Source organism: Ciconia boyciana, chromosome 28 (assembly GCF_034638445.1).
Source record: "Ciconia boyciana chromosome 28, ASM3463844v1, whole genome shotgun sequence".
NCBI classification, from domain to species: Eukaryota; Metazoa; Chordata; class Aves; order Ciconiiformes; family Ciconiidae; genus Ciconia; species Ciconia boyciana.
The window spans coordinates 652,174-669,714 of NC_132961.1; the positions used below are offsets into that span (position 1 = coordinate 652,174).

Consider the following 17,541-nt stretch of genomic DNA (forward strand, 5'->3'; position numbering starts at 1 on the left):
TAAGAACTGGGTATAAACCAGCCACCAACATCTGGGGTAACTGGCTGCTGTTGGACAGAGGGGGTTGTACCCAGGGCTGCAAATGGTACTGAACCTCAGTGTGCAAGCAATTAATTTCAGAGAATCATAGAATCATTTAGTTTGGAAAAGACCTTTAAGATCATCAAGTTCAACCATAAACCTAACACTGCCAAGTCCACCACTAAACCATGTCCCTAAGCACCACATCTCCACGTCTTTTAAATACCTCCAGGGATGGTGACTCAACCACTTCCCTGGGCAGCCTGTTCCAATGCTGGACAGCCCTTTCAGTGAATAAATTTTTCCTAATATCCAATCTAAACGTCCCCTGGCACAACTTGAGGCCTCTTGTCCTATCACTTGTTACTTGGGAAAAGAGACCAACCCCTACCTCGCTACAACCTCCTTTCACAGAATCACAGACTCACAGAATCGTATAGGTTGGAAAAGACCCTTAAGATCATCGAGTCCAACCGTAAACCTAACACTACCAAGACCACCACTATACCATGTCCCTAAGCACCTCATCCAAACGTCTTCTAAATACCTCCAGGGATGGTGACTCAACCACTTCCCTGGGCAGCCTGTTCCAATGCTTGACAACCCTTTCCGTGAAGTAAAATTTCCTAATATCCAGTCTAAACCTCCCCTGGCGCAACTTGAGGTCATTTCCTCTTGTCCTATCACTTGTTACCTGGGAGAAGAGACCGACCCCCACCTCTCTACAACCTCCTTTCAGGTAGTTGTAGAGAGCAATAAGGTCTTCCTTCAGCCTCCTTTTCTGCAGACTGAACAACCCCACTTCCCTCAGCTGTTCCTCATAGGACTTGTCCTCTAGACCCTTCACCAGCTTTGCTGCTCTTTGGACACGCTCCAGCACTTTCTGCTGCACTTTTGTACCCTTTCTCCTTGGGAGGGCTTTTTCTCCTGGGTTGTGCCTCTCCTCCCTGTCCCATCCCTCGACTCTTTTTCCCCTGAGGCAGGCTCTAGGGTCTCCCAGGGTAGGACCCACCTCCCTGCCTTCCAACACATTCGTCTTCTGCAGGCAGAGGAGAGTAGCACACGCCTGAGAGCACACAGATGAAACATCCTGCCCGTCACATCCACTGACCAGGGCACCTTGTTTAGGAGCTGCAACCAGCCAAAATGTTCTCTTGGGGCTGCTCATCAAACAGGAGAACAGCAGGGAAAACAGGGAGGCCTGCTTGAATGCAGAGGTGTTTCAGGTGTGCTGCTGGTGCTAGCACAAATGGTGAAATAGATAATATTAATAATAAAATCTGAGCAAAAGTAAGGCTTGCTGGCTGCCAGACCCTGGGAACCTGGAAGCCCAGTCCGTCCCTTGCACAGGATGGGTTGAAGAGCAGGATGGCAAAATACCCCCTCCACTTTCCAAGCCAAGAATGGGAACTCTTCAAATACATAGGGCATGTCCAAGACAGACGTGCACGGTCAGCTCTAGAGCTGGGGTGCTGTACAAGAGTTCAAGAAAGAGTGTACAGACAAGACAGCGTGCCATTGCACCTCTCTTTATCCAGCCTGATAGAGCCTAAACCAGGTGATGGGTTTCAGTGAAGCAAGCCCAGTTGTGCAAGACGTGGTGGGATTTAGAAGCACAGCCTTGTCCTTTTGCTGAAAGAGGTGTAGTGCAGGATGGGATCTCCCTGGGGACCACAGCCAAAAGCATCCCAGGTAATCAGACTTCTACAAGATGTAGATGATTGTCCCCACAGAGTGGCTTTGGGGAATCAAAGAAGGGGAAGGACCTTTGTGGACCTTGGCCGAGAGACGGCTCTGTGTACCTCTGAGCCTCCACAGAGCTGTCAGGAAAGACCAGCTCCGTCAGCTGCCAAAGTACTTCTTGTAATTAATGACTGCCTAACTTCCTGACAGAGGCAGCCAGAGACACCAGGAGATGGGTCCAGGCTTAGCAAGACACTGTCTAGAGAGGGATAGTTGTCCCAGGGACAGTGAGAAGTGCCATCTTTGGCATGTCCATGTTGAGGTCTTGAGCAACGTCCTAGCCAGAAGATGCCCTAAGTTAGAGAAAGCCTTCTAGCCCTGTTGGCCGTGAAGGCTGGGCTACCTTTATTGCATGCCCACTCATGCCCAACACATTCTGCCCAATGACCACCAGGTCAGGAGTTGAGAAATAATGAGAAAGAGTGTGTGACATGGCATTGGAAGGTACTCCCCAAAACCACAGTCAAAATTGTTTCCTCTTATATAAAGTACAGTCAAATGACCCCATTCATGTGTTATGCTCCAGATGTCCGAGTGCCTTATTGAAATGTTTGCCTTCAAGCTGTATGTGGCTCATTCTATACTCAGCACGACATTTCTCTCCGCCTCCCATCCTGCTAAAATTTGGGGTTTGGGTCAATGCCTCAGCAAGGCTTTGTAAGAACATATACCGTGGAGCCTTGGTGCAACAGCCCCCCTCAACCCAAAGTATGGAGAGGGGAAAAAGCCAAGGTTAAAGGAGAGTGGGATGTGGGAATGGACATGGAGAGCTGTTGGATCCCCAAGGACCCTGGCACAGGACTTTTTGACAAAGGGCTGGGCCATGTTCAATGTCTTGCAGAGGCCAAAATGCTAGTTTGAACTATGTGTATCGATTGAATCATCAGTAATTATAAAAGGAACCCTGAATGTCTACTAATCAGATGTAGGCACCAACACGACAGACACCCAGGAAAGGGCTCATTTGTCTAAATATAGACAGTCATCCACTACAGAAAATTGCTAGTCTCTGTTTATTCTTGTGCCATATTTGTAACTTGATGAAGATGTCTTAGATACTACATGGTGACTCCAGCATCACTCAGTGATCTGGAGTCTTAAGAACACCACACACACACACACACAACACACACACACACACTCTGAAGAGTCCTCCCAGCTATTAAAAGAAAATGCAGACCCAAGACTGCAATACAACATTCAAGGTATTTTGTTCTTTAGACTATTTGAGCCACATTCTCCTACTGGGTGGCAAACTTAAAGTTGAAAAAAGGTGCTTAGATCATGACAGAGGAAGAACTAGCTCACTATGGGTACTTTTGAGTTTGTCTGTCAGAGACACCTGAGCGATCTTTCTGCACTAGGTAGCATCTCACCACAATGTGAAAATAGCAAGTTTTTTTTTTACCCCATTCATCTTGCCTTTAGAGACATCAGGGTATCAGATAGAGGCCAGTGGGACATGTTATGGTGTGTGCAAAGGCTTTCCATCAAAGATGAGACCACTAAAGGGCTTTGCTGGCTTTGGGAAACAATGGGCCTTGTACGTCCAGAGTTACTCAAACTCCTTTTCAGCAGGAGCAGAGCCCAAAGAAAATACAGCAAGTACAGCTGTTCTAGCAAAAAAGAGTTCAGTTTGTGATTACTCTTTCTCCTCCTAACTTGCTCTTAAATGCAGAGCCCTCCTTAAGCCATAGAAAGTAATCACTGTGCTCAGGGAACGTGTTTTAGATACTATGTGGTGACTCCAGCGTCACTCAGTGATCAGGAGTCTTAAGAACACTACACATACACTCTCTCTCTCTCTCAGGGAACGTGGCCTTCGGAGGGAGAATGCAAACAGAGCATGCTTCAGTTCTCTTTGGATGCATCTCCTCAGATACGTGAAGAGCATCCTTCCTATCTCTACACGTTTACACCGTCTCACCTCAGATCAACCAGCTGCAGTTGTAAATTTTACCTTGCCACAGGGCACAGACATCAGGTCCCAGACAAGATATATCTTCGTTAACTAGTTTCTCGCCTGTTCCCTCTGTGTTTACACGATATGCGTGCTAATCCTATCCCACCCTCTCTTCTAGACCAGACCATGTATTTTCCCCACGGAAAGCCAGAGCCCAGCTAAGGGACAGTTCACACCAGAGCCCACTCCAGACAAGCCATGTAGAGATGTGTCAGACTGCTTTTGCCTCTCTCAACTCCGGCTCTATTGTAGCCAGCTCTGCCCTCCCCATGCACACACTTCCCTGCCACTCCCCAGTGTATCCAACACATCTCCTCTTCATCCTATGAAAAAACACTCTCTAGCAGGCTTAAAAAAAAGAAATTCCTACTGCCTCAAACATTTTGAGCTGAAAAACAGTGCAAATATATCCTCAGGCATGGGACAAAGAACCCACCCAAACCAAACATCGTGAAGGATGAGCATAGCGAATGAGCATAGCTAGTCCACTTTGTGTGGTGCTAACCCTCAGTAGTGTGAATGTGAGCTGGTTCATGCCTTGGCTGCATGGAGTGGTCCACAGAGCCACGTTCAACACAGCAGGTCTGATGATGAAAGGTTAAATGGTTGAGTTTTCACCCTAAGAATGCCAGTGATACTAAAGCTTGATGAACACAGCAGGTCTGATGGTGAAACTCAGCAAGTGGTTGAGGTTTTACCCTAAAAATGGCAATGATATTAAAGGTTGATCCTGGCATGCCTGAGAAAGTGATGATATTATTAAAAGATAGCATGGACACTGCTTCCCTTGGAAGAGATTGAGTGCCTGGTTAAATAAATAGCAGGTCTTTGCTGCTCCGTGTTGAGAACTGACTGACAGCTATGATGCTAAAGCAGCTGAAGGCACTGCCTTCCCTGGTGTGCATGCACAGGACCAGTGTAGGGCTGAAGAAAAATCAGGAAATTCAGGTTATCTTCACAGTGTCCCGAGGAGAAGTATCAGGGCTGGGCAGAACTGTGTTTTCAACGGGTCAGCAGAGAGAAAAGAGGAATTTATTCTTGAATTTTTGGTTACTCCAAGTAAAGGGTGCTGGGAAACTCCACAGCATTTCAGGAAAGCCACAGTGGATGTCAAGAATTGTCATATAGTATAAGGGACACCACTCCGTGCAAGGACCCTCATGCACAGTCAGTTGCTCCAAGCCTCCCTGCGTGGTCAAAATTACACTTTGATCCACTTGGATCTTAAGAGAAATGAACAAATGAATAAATCAATGAACAAGAGAGAGAGAAAGAAAGAGAGGAAGAGAAGAATAAAGGAGGGAAGGAAGGAAAAGAGGAAGGAAGAGAGGAAGGAAGAGGGAACGAGGGAGGGATGAAGGGAGGGGGGAGGGAAAGAACTCTGGTGAATTTTAGAAGATTCAGTCGAAATTCAGTTCCTAGAAAAATATTGAGCACAAAGCCAATACTTCTATTTGTAGCTGCCTAGAAGATAACATGCAAAGTGTTATCAACGAATACAGGTTTGTTGGGATTAACTGTCAAGTGAGTAATCGACTGTACAAATACAAACCAGGAGTTACTGGCCAGACTCCCCACAAATGGGAGGAACCTAAGGATCAGTATCAAAGCACAATGGCCTGTGGCTCAACAACCTATGGGTATTGCGAAAAAAGCAAACCTCACCTGAGACTTCTGGAACAGAAGGTCCTCCCATGTACGAGATGTCTGTGTGACCGTTGTCTTTTCCCAGGAGTGCTGAGGTGTCTGCTGCACATCAGTGGCTGAGTGTGTGCATCAGCTTTCAAGAAGGGTGTTGGCCAACTGTTGGCCTGCTGGCAACTGTCCAGAAGGGAGGCAGTAACAGCTATCTAAGTATAGAAAACAGGACAGAGATGGAGAGATTGAAAATGTCCTCAGTGAGCAAAACTGAAAACTAAGCAAACAGATGAGAACAGTCTTCAAATGCTAAAATACAGAGCTCATCTGTATTGTCTCCTATGAGGAAGGGCTGAGAGAGTTACGGTTGTTCAGCCTGGAGAAGAGAAGGCTCCGGGGACACCTTATTGCATCCTTTCAATACTTAAAGGGAGCTTACAAGAAAGATGGGGACAAACGACAAACTTTTTAGTAGGGCCTGTTGTGATAGGACAAGAGGTAATGGTTTTGAACTAAAAGAGGGTAGATTCAGACTAGATATAAGGAATAACTTTTTTATGATGAGGGCAGTGAAACACTGGAACAGGTTGCCCAGAGAGGTGGTAGATGCCCCATCCCTGGAAACGTTCCAGGTCAGGTTGGATGGGGCTCAGAGCAACCTGATCTAGTTGAAGATGTCCCTGCTTATTGCAGTGGGGTTGGACTAGGTGACCTTTAAAGGTCCCTTCCAAGCAAAACTATTCTGTGGTTCTATGATTCATCTGCTCTCAGTTGGATGCGATGCTCTCCTCCACCACGCACAGCTTTGATAATGAATTTAATATGGAACTGACTTAAACTTGGACTGATGCATGTCTTTGAGAAGGCCATGGTCCTCGTTAGCCTGAGATTTATATTTATTCAGGCTTGCTTTTCTGGCCTATCAGCTTCACCTTTCATCTGCTGGACTGGCTGTTGCAAAGAAAAGACTTGCTACCCCTACCCTCATCCACCTTCCCTGTGAGTTGTCACCCACTCCTACCCTCCCTTTCTGCCAGGGATGTTCTCTCCTTGTCTGTCATCTCCAGAGGGTATCTTCACACTCTTCCTTGGCATGGGGAAGACAAAGGACATGTTGCAAGTATTCCCTGGGTTGTACAGTCTAAGCAGAGGACTACCTCAGAGCTGCACAAACTCTCGTCTGTCCAACACACACTCCCTGGGATGAAAGATAGTCCTGTGTGTCTTCAGCAGTAAAGCATATTTTCTGTGTGTTCAGCTGAGCTATTTTGCACCCACCTCTATTCCTAGAGATGATGCTGAGCAATGGTCCTGTGGGCCAGTCTTGCCCAGATAGCTAGTGCAAATGCAAAGAGGAGGGTTGAGGATTTTGCTGAGTGATGGAGAGTGCGGTGCAATTCTAGCATCACACTGCCTTCCCTTCAGGATATCCACCTCCTCAGCCAGCCCTGGGGCATCTTCCCCCTTACACAGCTCCAGTACAGGTGTCTGAGTCCGACACCTGACTGCAAGCACCTCTTAGGAGTGCTTGATGATCTCTGCTGAGCATACAATGTATCTGAATGCATTTGCCAGATAGAGAAGTTGGCACGAGGTAGATCCCACCCATGACAGCAGCAGCAGCACATCCCTGCAGCATCATTTCCCTGCTCGGCTGTGTGACTATCTGGGTGGTTCAAACGTGTAAGGGACCTGGGAGCCTGGCTCTGCTGTCCAGGGACAGAGCATCCTGCTGCTTGCACGTCTGGCTTTGTCAAGACTGGGAAGAGGTCTCACACCAACCGAAAAATTAACTGGATTGTGAACACACACAAACCTTGCAACCAAATTTCATGAATACTTTCCATCTCTTGGGACAAACATGGGAGAAAAACTGGAAAAAATTTCCACTTTTGGAAGATGCTGCTTTCAGCAGTGGGAAAAGTTTTCTTACATCTTCTCATGCTGCTAACACAGCACGGAATCATACCCATTTTTCCCAGCTAAGCCTGGGCACTGGTGCCCTATTCCTGCAGCTCCCTGAAGCCAGTCCTGGAAGGCAACTTGCAAAATCCTGTCTCTCCCCATCCCTGCCAGTGATGGTCCAGAACCAGCTGTCCTGAGAGGACTTGTTTCCTCAGCAGATTCCCGAAACAGCCCAGTTTCACAATCCCGCAGCCTACGTGATGCTCATAAGAGTCACTTCCTGGCAGAGGCTTGGCTTTTTGTACTTGCTGAGCACCTGCCACAGGGCACAGAGGGAGGTTTTTGGGGTGGAGGGGAGGAGCCGTGACAAGGGGGACTTCTCAAATAGCCAGTCGCTTGGGTGCATGTCTTGCCTCCTCCCTGCCCTGCTCTCCTGTGGAGACAACAAGCACACAGTATCTTTGCTACCAACATGAGGCTTGTCCTTCTGGCATGTCTCTGGGGTAAGTGAGGTGGGATTTTTTTTCTCTTTGCTTTTGGCTTGGCATCTCTTTGCTGATGGTTCTCCTCTTCCGTTATTGCTTCTTCTACAGCCCATAGCACAAAGCAAATGGGACATTGTGAGGAACTGAAATGCAATCAGTGGTGTTTGATCCATATCTGATAGCTGAGTGTGGACACTCTGATCCCCTCAGATGTCACTAGGCAGCCACAGGTGGGCAGCTGGATACTGCCCCACCTTGACACCAATACCTAGACACCTTGAGAAGTGTCTCATTTGGGAACTGAATCCCAGCCCTCGTGAGCAAAGACAGCAGCACACAAGGTCAGGGTGGGGTTCCCTGCTCCTGTTTCTCTGCTATGGGTTCCTAGTCTGTGTGGGTTCATGGAATGGTTTGGGTTGGAAGGGACCTTTAAAGGTCATCTGGTCCAACCCCCCTGCAATGAGAAGGGACATCTTCAACTAGATCAAGTTGCTCTGAGCCCCATCCAACCTGACCTTGAATGTTTCCAGGGGTGGGGCATCTACCACCTCTTTGGGCAACCTGTTCCAGTGTTTCACCATCCTCATCGTAAAAAATTTCTTCGTTATATCTTCCTTTGTTCCCGTGCATCAGGGATGACACCAGACCTGCTGGCAATGGGCAGAGGCACTAAGCGTACTTGGTGGCTACGGTACGGGGGTAGGCACTTTAGGCTTCCAAGATGATATGTTATCTGAATGCAACTGGAATTTACAGAGAAAGGGAATAACCATTAGGCATCTCAGCCCATAAATCTTAAAAGTAGCTGGAAAAAAAAAAAAGGCAGATGGAAAAAAGACTTACCTGGGCAATAACGCTAATGCTTGTCCTGGTGTCAGCAGTTCTGCCCTTGCCCGAAGCTGTTGGTCAATGCTTGGGATCTTGCCAGACTGCTGCATTTAGGAGCAGAAATTATTGTTTGTGTTGAGCTCGTCTTTGCTGTTGACCTTCTACAGTGGGCACAAAGTCCCCTTCTCCTGGGTTTCCAGGAAAAACAGATCCTGGCAAGTTTTTCCTTGGGCTTTCCCTCCCAGGGTTTGTCTCAATCTCTAGTTAATCTTCAGGGAAATCTTCTGAATGGGAATAGCCTCTTTGCACAAGTCTCCAGATGCATTCCACCTTGAAGATGCTTTTTTGCACAACCCCATTAGCAGGCACATAGCTGTTCCCATGGCATTTCATTGCTGCCATTAATGTCTGCAGGACTGACAGTAGTCCTGGGGTTAATTTTGTCTGGTGTCTGCCTGAAGTTCAGAGATGGCAATGCTTTTTCATGGTCTGGCCCTAACCAAAAGGAAAAAATAAAAACACTGTGCTCGTTGCAACTCATCACATTTTCAGCAGCTTCATTCAGTGGTGTACCTCTTGCCTGACTGTTGGTAAGAGCTGGGTGTCACATCCAGAGTCTCTAGGCAGAGACAAGCACCTCCAGCCCCAATTCTACTGTCTGCTCTGGACACCAGCCCTAGAATGAGATAAGTATGCATCAGCCATGACTCAGCTCTTTTCACTGGCTGTCACAGGAGCCTAGATAATCTAATCTAATCTAATCTAATCTAATCTAATCTAATCTAATCTAATCTAATCATATCATCTAATCTGTCTGGACACTGACTTTCAGGGGACTGAATCCGGACAAGAGGAATCCCAACTGCTCTGTTATGGTATTTTCACATTATCTGCCCAAACAATTTTTTTTTTTTCCAGTAGACTGGGTTTTTTTTAGGTTTTCTCTCCTTATCCGATGTCTTTATCAAGAAAGTCCCGTGGACATGCACTAGGATAGGCATAGCCCATTGACAGCTGGGTTTGGGAGACAGAGACCAATGATGGGCTCTAACAGAGCTCACAGAGTCTTGTCTCTTGCCAGGTGTTTTGCTCTCCTGAATCTCCACACTCTGCAGAGCTCATGAGACTCAGACTAACATCCTGTATTTCTTCTATTTCAGCTTCCCTTGCAGGAGTCCTACTGGCAGGTCAGTATTTGTAGTAGAGAGTGGAGCATGAGTCAGCACACACAGCTATCATAAAATGTCATGCAGGATGATGCTATGTCTGATCTGGACATTTAAATATGGTGCTTGGGGCCAAGAGACCTTGGTCTGAAATCTATTTCTGTGGCCAGTGATCTCTCTGTAAACCACATTCTCCTGATTAGCCAATGGAGAAGACCTGACTCTACCTCCTGTATGCTCTGTCAGGTGCAGCTGCTGGAGATGCTGGGTGAAAGGAGAATTACTGATTCAAAACATTGACAAAACAGCTGCTCATTTTAGCAAAGTTAAACCAGAAGTCAGGATATCTTCAATGTTGGGGTCTGATCTCCATGAGGTGGAGGAACGCCTGGTGTCCCCTTGGCTCTGTGAGCCGGTGTGGAGGTGCTTCAGGGTTTCAGTCCCTGGCACTTTTCAGTCCCTGAATTTCTCCAAATACAGCACCCCAGATCTGTGCAAAGGGAAAATGGTATCTGGAGAGATTTGGTTCTTGATATTCAGGTGGCAAACAGTGTTGTGATCGGAGGTTTGGCAGCTGGAGCCAGGTTTTGAGAGGGATTGTGTGTCCTGGTGGGTTCAACAGCAGGAACAGGACTGAGTAGCTCCTTTCCACTCCCGAGTGCTGACTGTCTGTAGGTCCACAACAGCACCCAGCAATCACTGCCAGTAACTGAGCAAACCCAACCCTTCCCTTGGAGAATGGGTAGAAATGTTTCAATTCCCTCCTCCCTGCTTCCAGTCCTTGTAGCAGCATTTGCTGGGAGACGCTGGCCTTAACTATGGGGAAACTTATGCAGAACCTGAATGCTGGTGTAGGTTTTCAGGGGGCTACACCTCTCCCTTTACAGCTGAAAATGAACCCTGTGATTTGTATCTCAAAACAGACTTACGGTCCCATGAACACCTGCCATTCCCAGCTCAAAACCCAGTTCCCAACCACGGAATATTTGGGATGCCAGAATACCCTGGGCTTTTCTTCCTCCTGGTTTGGCAATAAAGACAGCCTCACTGGGGAGGAAGAGCCCTCTTTCTCATTCCCTGCCTTCACCCTGGGGTGTCTGTTCTCTCCAGAAGACGTAGACACAACCAAACTTGAGATCCGCCTGGTGGATGGTGCCAATCAGTGCTCTGGGAGAGTCGAGGTGCTTCACAATGACATCTGGGGGACCATCTGTGATGACCAGTGGGATTTACGGGAAGCGAAGGTTGTGTGCCGGCAGCTGGGCTGTGGGATGGCGGTGTCGGCCCCTCGGGAGTCTAGATACGGGGAAGGGAAAGGCCAAATCTGGCTGAGCGATGTGAACTGCAAAGGGACAGAAGCATCCCTCGCTGAATGCAAGGCGAAGCCATGGGGAGACAACATCTGCAACCACGTGGAAGATGCCAGCGTGGAGTGCTCAGGTAACCACCAGGTGTTTTCTGCTTCGTGCCACGTTGACCCTTCTGCCTCAAATAAGCCAGGGTGCAATTTCTGACCCATCCAGCTAGGAGGTCAGGGCTGCAGAATGACTTTGTTCAGCTCCAGCTTCCTACCCCACTTGACCCAGGGAACTGGGTCATAACTGCATCATAAATCCTGGATCTGGAACAACCTGCAGAGCTGGGAGAGGACACAGATATTTCCCTCCCTCCCCTGATGGCCTCCATACCGATATTACTTTCCCTTCAACTTTTCTTCTCAAGCCAGAAGTTAGGAAGGGAGCCTTTGACAGGCGTTTGGGATAAGCAGAAACAGTTTTGGTGCATCATGGGAGATTCTACTTTCTCCAGGTGATCAGGGGCACAGAGACTTGTCCCAAAACTTCTCCCTCATTTGTTTTTGGCAGGAACAGAAATACCTGAGCCAGGGCCAATCCGGCTGGTGGGAGGCCCGAACCGATGTGCTGGGAGGGTTGAGGTGCTTCATGAAGAACAGTGGGGCAGTGTGTGCCATGACGACTGGGATATAAATGATGCCCAAGTTGTGTGCAAGCAACTGGGCTGTGGGGATGCGGTGCTGGCCCCCACTGGAGCCAAGTTTGGACGAGGATTTGACACCATCTGGCTGGATGATGTGAACTGCACAGGGGTGGAAGCTGCTCTCTCTGAGTGCCCAGCGAGGCCGTGGGGGGAGCACAATTGTTACCATGGGGAAGATGCCAGTGCAGTTTGTTCAGGTAATCCTTTCATTCTCCCGCTTTTGACAGCCATGTGTTAGGATGTCCTCACAGTCAATGTGGGCACAACCTTGGACAGGAACAAGGGCTTCCCATGGAACACTCTCCTACTGAGTTGGTGCTAACCTAATAGTCCTGCTGGTGGCCTGGGGTCCTTATACTATGGAAGAGGGCTTCAGTCTGGGAGGTTTTCTTGTCTCTGCTCACTGGGGTGCTCTGTGGTCATTTTTCTTCAGCTCTGGCTTGAGGTTAAGACTGCTGTTGTGCTTCTTGCTTGGACAGTTGCATGTTGTACGTAGACAAAGCTATAGAGGAGAGGCTGCTCTATAGCTCACAGCTATAGAGGCTGTGCAGGGAAGGGCAGGGATACTCAGAGAAGAGGGGACACACACACCAATGCACATTCTGAGCATGCCCTCTCTGGGTATGTCTGCAGACTCGGAGATCACCGTCTCCACTTCAGTCCGCCTGGTGGGTGGCCCCAACCGCTGCTCTGGGAGAGTCGAAGTGCTTCACAATGACATCTGGGGGACTGTCTGTGACGACCAGTGGGATTTACGGGAGGCGAAAGTTGTGTGCCGGCAGTTGGGCTGTGGGACGGCACTATCAGCCCTTCCGGAGTCAAAATATGGGGAAGGGAAGGACCAGATCTGGCTGAGCGATGTGAACTGCACAGGGACAGAAGCATCCCTCACTGAATGTGAGGCAAAGCCATGGGGAGACAACATCTGCAACCATGTGGAAGATGCCAGCGTGGAGTGCTCAGGTAACCCCCTCTCTGTCCCCCATCCTGCACATGATGGGCAGTAGGATGGGCAGATCCCACCACACATATGCCCCCTGCCTGAATCAGGGCTGGTCCTGAGCCCCAGTGGGACTCGGGCTCTGTGGATGTCTGCTGGTGGGAACAAGAGAGGGACGCAGCTGATTAACATCCCATCACTGGGTGCAGTGCTTGCCCAATGACCCAGGGGGGACACGTGGATGTAGCTGACCCAGGGGCAGCATTAAATCCTCTCCTACCTGAGACTGCTCTGGTCCCTTATCCCACCTCTGTGCTGCAGGGTGATTAGCATCAGCAGACTCCTTGAAGCAGACACATGGTAGATCCATGAAGACCAGGAAAGCTTCCTCCTGCCCTTTTCCCACAGCCCCTCTCCCTGGCTTTTCTGTCCTCCTTCCCCCCCCGAGAAGCCCAGCCCTTGCCATATCTCTGGTGTGCTCAGAGACACCTGAACCTCTGCTGAGCAGGCAAGCTTTCCACAGGTGGTGGAGTATGTAAGACGGTCCCTTAACATTTATTTTCTGGGCATGGGTGCAGAGGTGAACATTCCTGAGGAGGGGCCGGTCCGGCTCGTGAATGGCCCGAACAAGTGTGCTGGGAGAGTCGAGGTGCTCCACGAGAACCGGTGGGGCAGTGTGTGTGACGACGACTGGGACATGAAGGACGCCGAGGTGGTGTGCAAGCAGGTGGGCTGCGGGTCACCACTGTCGGCTCTGGGAGGTGCCCGCTATGGGCGAGGGCCGGACGTCATCTGGCTGGACGATGTCAAATGCAATGGGACGGAAGAGAGCATCTTTGACTGTCAGGCCAGACCATGGGGTGAACACAACTGCTATCACGGAGAGGACGCTGATGTTGTTTGTGAAGGTAACTACCCATCACCGTGGCATCTGAAGTGATGCGAGGACAGTGTCAAACACTTCTAGCAGAGCCAGCAGGCTGGACTGCAGGGTTCAGAAGGGGAATCACAGGGCAGGAGGGCTCCCCCCAGCTCAGGATAATGCTGGTGGAGGCAGGGAAATGGACACAGCAGGGAGCTGTAAGGAATATAGAGCATCTGGTTAGGATGGATGTGGTTGGACCAGCTGGTGGGAGAGGGGCATCAGCAAAGCAGAGGCAAACACACCAGTGACAGTCTGACTATGGGATGGATCCTGCCAGGGAGATGCTGACAAGGGATTTTTGTATAGGGCAAGGCTCCTGAAGGGCAGAAAGAGGGAAGCTGGGCAGTTTCTAGGGAAGGACATAACAACAAGCATCCATGGGAGGCAAGGGGAGGACAGCTGGAATGGTGTCTGGGGCGAGATGCCTCTGTATCAATACTCAATAAATGTCTGAGTTGGACTCTCTGAAGCTCTTAGGAGCTGAGTTCCTGACTCCTTATGCCCTTGGGAGGGAATTTCTTGGGAGAGAATCTTGGACAGGCCCTGCATGGGTGAAGGGAGGAATCCCTGGGGGTCTTTGGCTGGTTTCATTATGGAAGAGCAGGGCTGTAGGGGCTTGGATTTCACCTGGGTGCTGCGCAGGGTCATGGTGTCAGGACCATGTGCTGCAGTCTTCTGGATCAAGCAGTGCATTGTGCATCAGGGTCAGAGTCTGCACTTCATGCAGTCCTGTCCTGGCTCCCACAGGGCCCTGTCCAAAGCTCAGGTGTTGGGTTCCTGACAGCCCCAAATACATGGGTATAACCCAACCTGCAGACCTTCTTCAGGAGCAGAGTCCTTGTCACTTCTAGCAGGCAATTCTGGTGTCAGACAGTTCCTGGGAGCAGATTTTGCTTTACCTTGCTCCCTTTCTCTGCAGTTAACAAGAACCTGGAGGAGCCAGAAGCACCGTGAGTGCCAGACTGGCCCCACTGGACCATGCTCATCTTGCCACAGGAAGATGGGCCAGCAAGATTCAGCTGAGAAGGCAAAGGGCAGGGATGTTGCAGAACCATCAGTGTGCCATAATGGGATCCAGGGTTTGGCAAAACCATTCTCTCTCATCCTTTGAAGGATCTCCAAACTTGGTTATAACTGCACTCATGGAAAACCCAGCTGAACACGTTATTCCCACTGAAAAGCAAATATCACAAAGTATCAATAAAGTTCCCCTAAAACTGAACATCTGGCTGTCTCATAAATTGCTCGTGGACTTCTGCTGAGGTCCATATATGAGCACATATGGCAGGGAGCTGTTGGTCCAACATGATGAATATTTATCTGATGAATATTTATACCAATGGTATGACAGCATACCATTTCTCAGGTCTGCAGAGAAACATTTGCCTCCACTAACATTCAGACCAGTAACAAGGGCAGCCATAAGAACCTTGGGAAGGGTATTGAGCATTGCACAATACAAGCTTATCTCTGAAGGTTTGTCTGTCCCTCCTTAGGCAGGGGGAACTGCCCCCAAGGAATCACGGAATCATATAGGTTGGAAAAGACCTTTAAGATCATTGAGTCCAACCGTAAACCTAACACTACCGAGACCACCACTACACCATGTCCCTAAGCTCCTCATCCAAACGTCTTTTAAATACCTCCAGGGATGGTGACTTAACCACTTCCCTGGGCAGCCTGTTCCAATGCTTGACAACCCTTTCAGTGAAGTAAAATTTCCTAATATCCAGTCTAAACCTCCCCTGGCGCAACTTGAGGCCTTTTCCTCCGTCCTATCACTTGTTACCTGGGAGAAGAGACTGATCCCCAGCTTGCTACAACCTCCTTTCTGGTAGTTGTAGAGAGCAATAAGGTCTCCCCTGAGCCCCCTTTTCTCCAGGCTAAATAATCCCAGTCCCCTCAGCCAGTCCCCATCAGTCTTGTTCTCTAGACCCTTCCCAGCTTCATTGCCTTTCTCTGGACACGCTCCAGCACCTCAGTGTCTCATAGTGAAGGGCCCAAAACTGAACACAGTAGTTGAGGTGCGGCCTCACCAGTGCCAAGTACAGGGGCACGATCACTTCCTTAGTCCTGCTGGCCACACTATTTCTCGTACAAGCCAGGATGCTATTGGCCTTCTTGGCCACCTGGGCACACTGCTGGCTCATATTCAGCTGGCTGTCAACCAATACCCCCAGGTCCTTCTCTGCTGGGCAGCTTTCCAGCCACCCTTCCCCAAGCCTGTAGTGTTGCATGGGGTTGTTGTGGCCCAGGTGCAGGACCTTGCACTTGGCCTTGTTGAACCTCATACAATTGGCCTCAGCCCGTTGATCCAGCCTGTGGGAACAATTCACCCCTTTTCCTCCTTCACTTTTCCCACAGACCAAAGCTGGCACTTTACAAGTGGATAATTTCCCATTTCGGGGATGTCCAATCAAGACTTAGCCTCCAACACAGATTTTTTTGGTGATTTTTTGCTTTCCAAAAAACAATGTACTTTGTGCCTGTCAGCATAACACAAATGCTTTAATCCCAGCGAAGCAAAGAGCAAAGGTCTTTAGCTCGACATTGACATCAGGTGTCTCCAAATTAGTTGGCCAACTCAAGCTAGTTTTATGGGAAGGACAGATGACGGGGTCCTCTCTCCCACCTCCCCCCAGACCAGTTGACCCCATTGCAAAGCAGGTATAAAGCAGCTCATATCATCATGCGTTTGGGAGGTGCCCTGGTTCAGTATGGCTCTGGGGAGGGCAGAAATGAGGTGATGCTGCCAGTGATGCTGCCACAACACAGAGCATCACACAGACTCACAGAAACAGGAAGTTCAGGTACTTGTGTACATTTTTTTTTTTTTTTTAAACAGAAGGTGAGAAGAGGCACAGAAATGGTTTAAGGCTTGGAGGGAGTGTCTCAGAGGGCCACGAGGTTCAGTCTGTCTTACTTATGAAAGGGCAAGCTATGTGAGGACTTCACTGCAGTAACCAAACACTTCTGGAGGAAGGGTGCTGGCTACCCAAGGCTGTCCAAGCCCATACAGCAAGAGCCAAATGTTTATATATGATATCCCTACCATCAGCACAAGACAAGTTTTATGGATTAGAGGCAATATCATCAGGCAAGGATGAGCTGGCATGGGAACTATATGATCTATTGGGCAGGGAAGGCATGCTAATATGAGATGTTGCAAGGATTCAAGTTGACTTCAAGTGCCCAACAGTGTTCTCCAAATATTCCCTCCACCCCTGAGAGAAGATGCCTGGAGATTTGTCTTGTGGCAGGAATTGTGGCCAGTGGGACCATGTGCAGGCACCTGAGTCTCAGTTGTTTGCTTCTGTAGTGCTTGCTCTTTGGACTTCAAAAATCACTTTTGTTTGGGTGAAATGAATGTCATACTCATGTTGGCTGGCAATATCATCTCTCTTCTCCACTCTGGAACATCTGTGAGGTTTAGATCCCACCTGGAAGGAAATGTATGCAATTCAGACCTGTAAAAGCAGCTTGCTTTAGCCTGACAAGCCACTGAAAGTTACTAGTGTGCATATAATATTTAGTGGTATTTAAAAAATGCAAATAGGAAAAATGTGCTGCCACATGGAAAGGTGGGAATCATCCCTCAAAACACCAAGCTCCAACTCCACGCCTCCACCATCACCCCGTGGCACTTGTCTAAGACAAGAAGATTACACTGGGAAAGGACAAAGAGCCACCAGCCCCAACATCCAGCCTAGAAGCTTAGTATCGACTAATGCCTAGTACGATGGGACATGGATGAAGGTTACCTGAGCACACGATGCCCACATCTTCTCCGTGATTACAGTTATGGACTCCCCAAGGCCTTGCCACACACTCAGAGAGGGCTGCTTCTCTACCGGAGCATTTCACATCATCCAACCAGATACGGCCAAAACCTTGCCCAAAATAAGCTGAACCTGGGGCGGACATGGCAG

General features: G+C 49.0%; 1 protein-coding gene across 1 annotated transcript; it reads left to right on the top strand.

The window, feature by feature from the left end:
- The first annotated feature begins 7,742 nt into the window (after positions 1-7,742).
- Positions 7,743-14,566, top strand: LOC140644630 (scavenger receptor cysteine-rich domain-containing group B protein-like). The gene is made up of 7 exons (XM_072847651.1): positions 7,743-7,773; positions 9,744-9,770; positions 10,860-11,189; positions 11,615-11,944; positions 12,381-12,710; positions 13,266-13,595; positions 14,532-14,566. The coding sequence occupies exons 1-7, from the start codon at positions 7,743-7,745 to the stop codon at positions 14,564-14,566; spliced, it is 1,413 nt and encodes a 470-aa protein (XP_072703752.1).
- Positions 14,567-17,541: the final 2,975 nt, after the last annotated feature.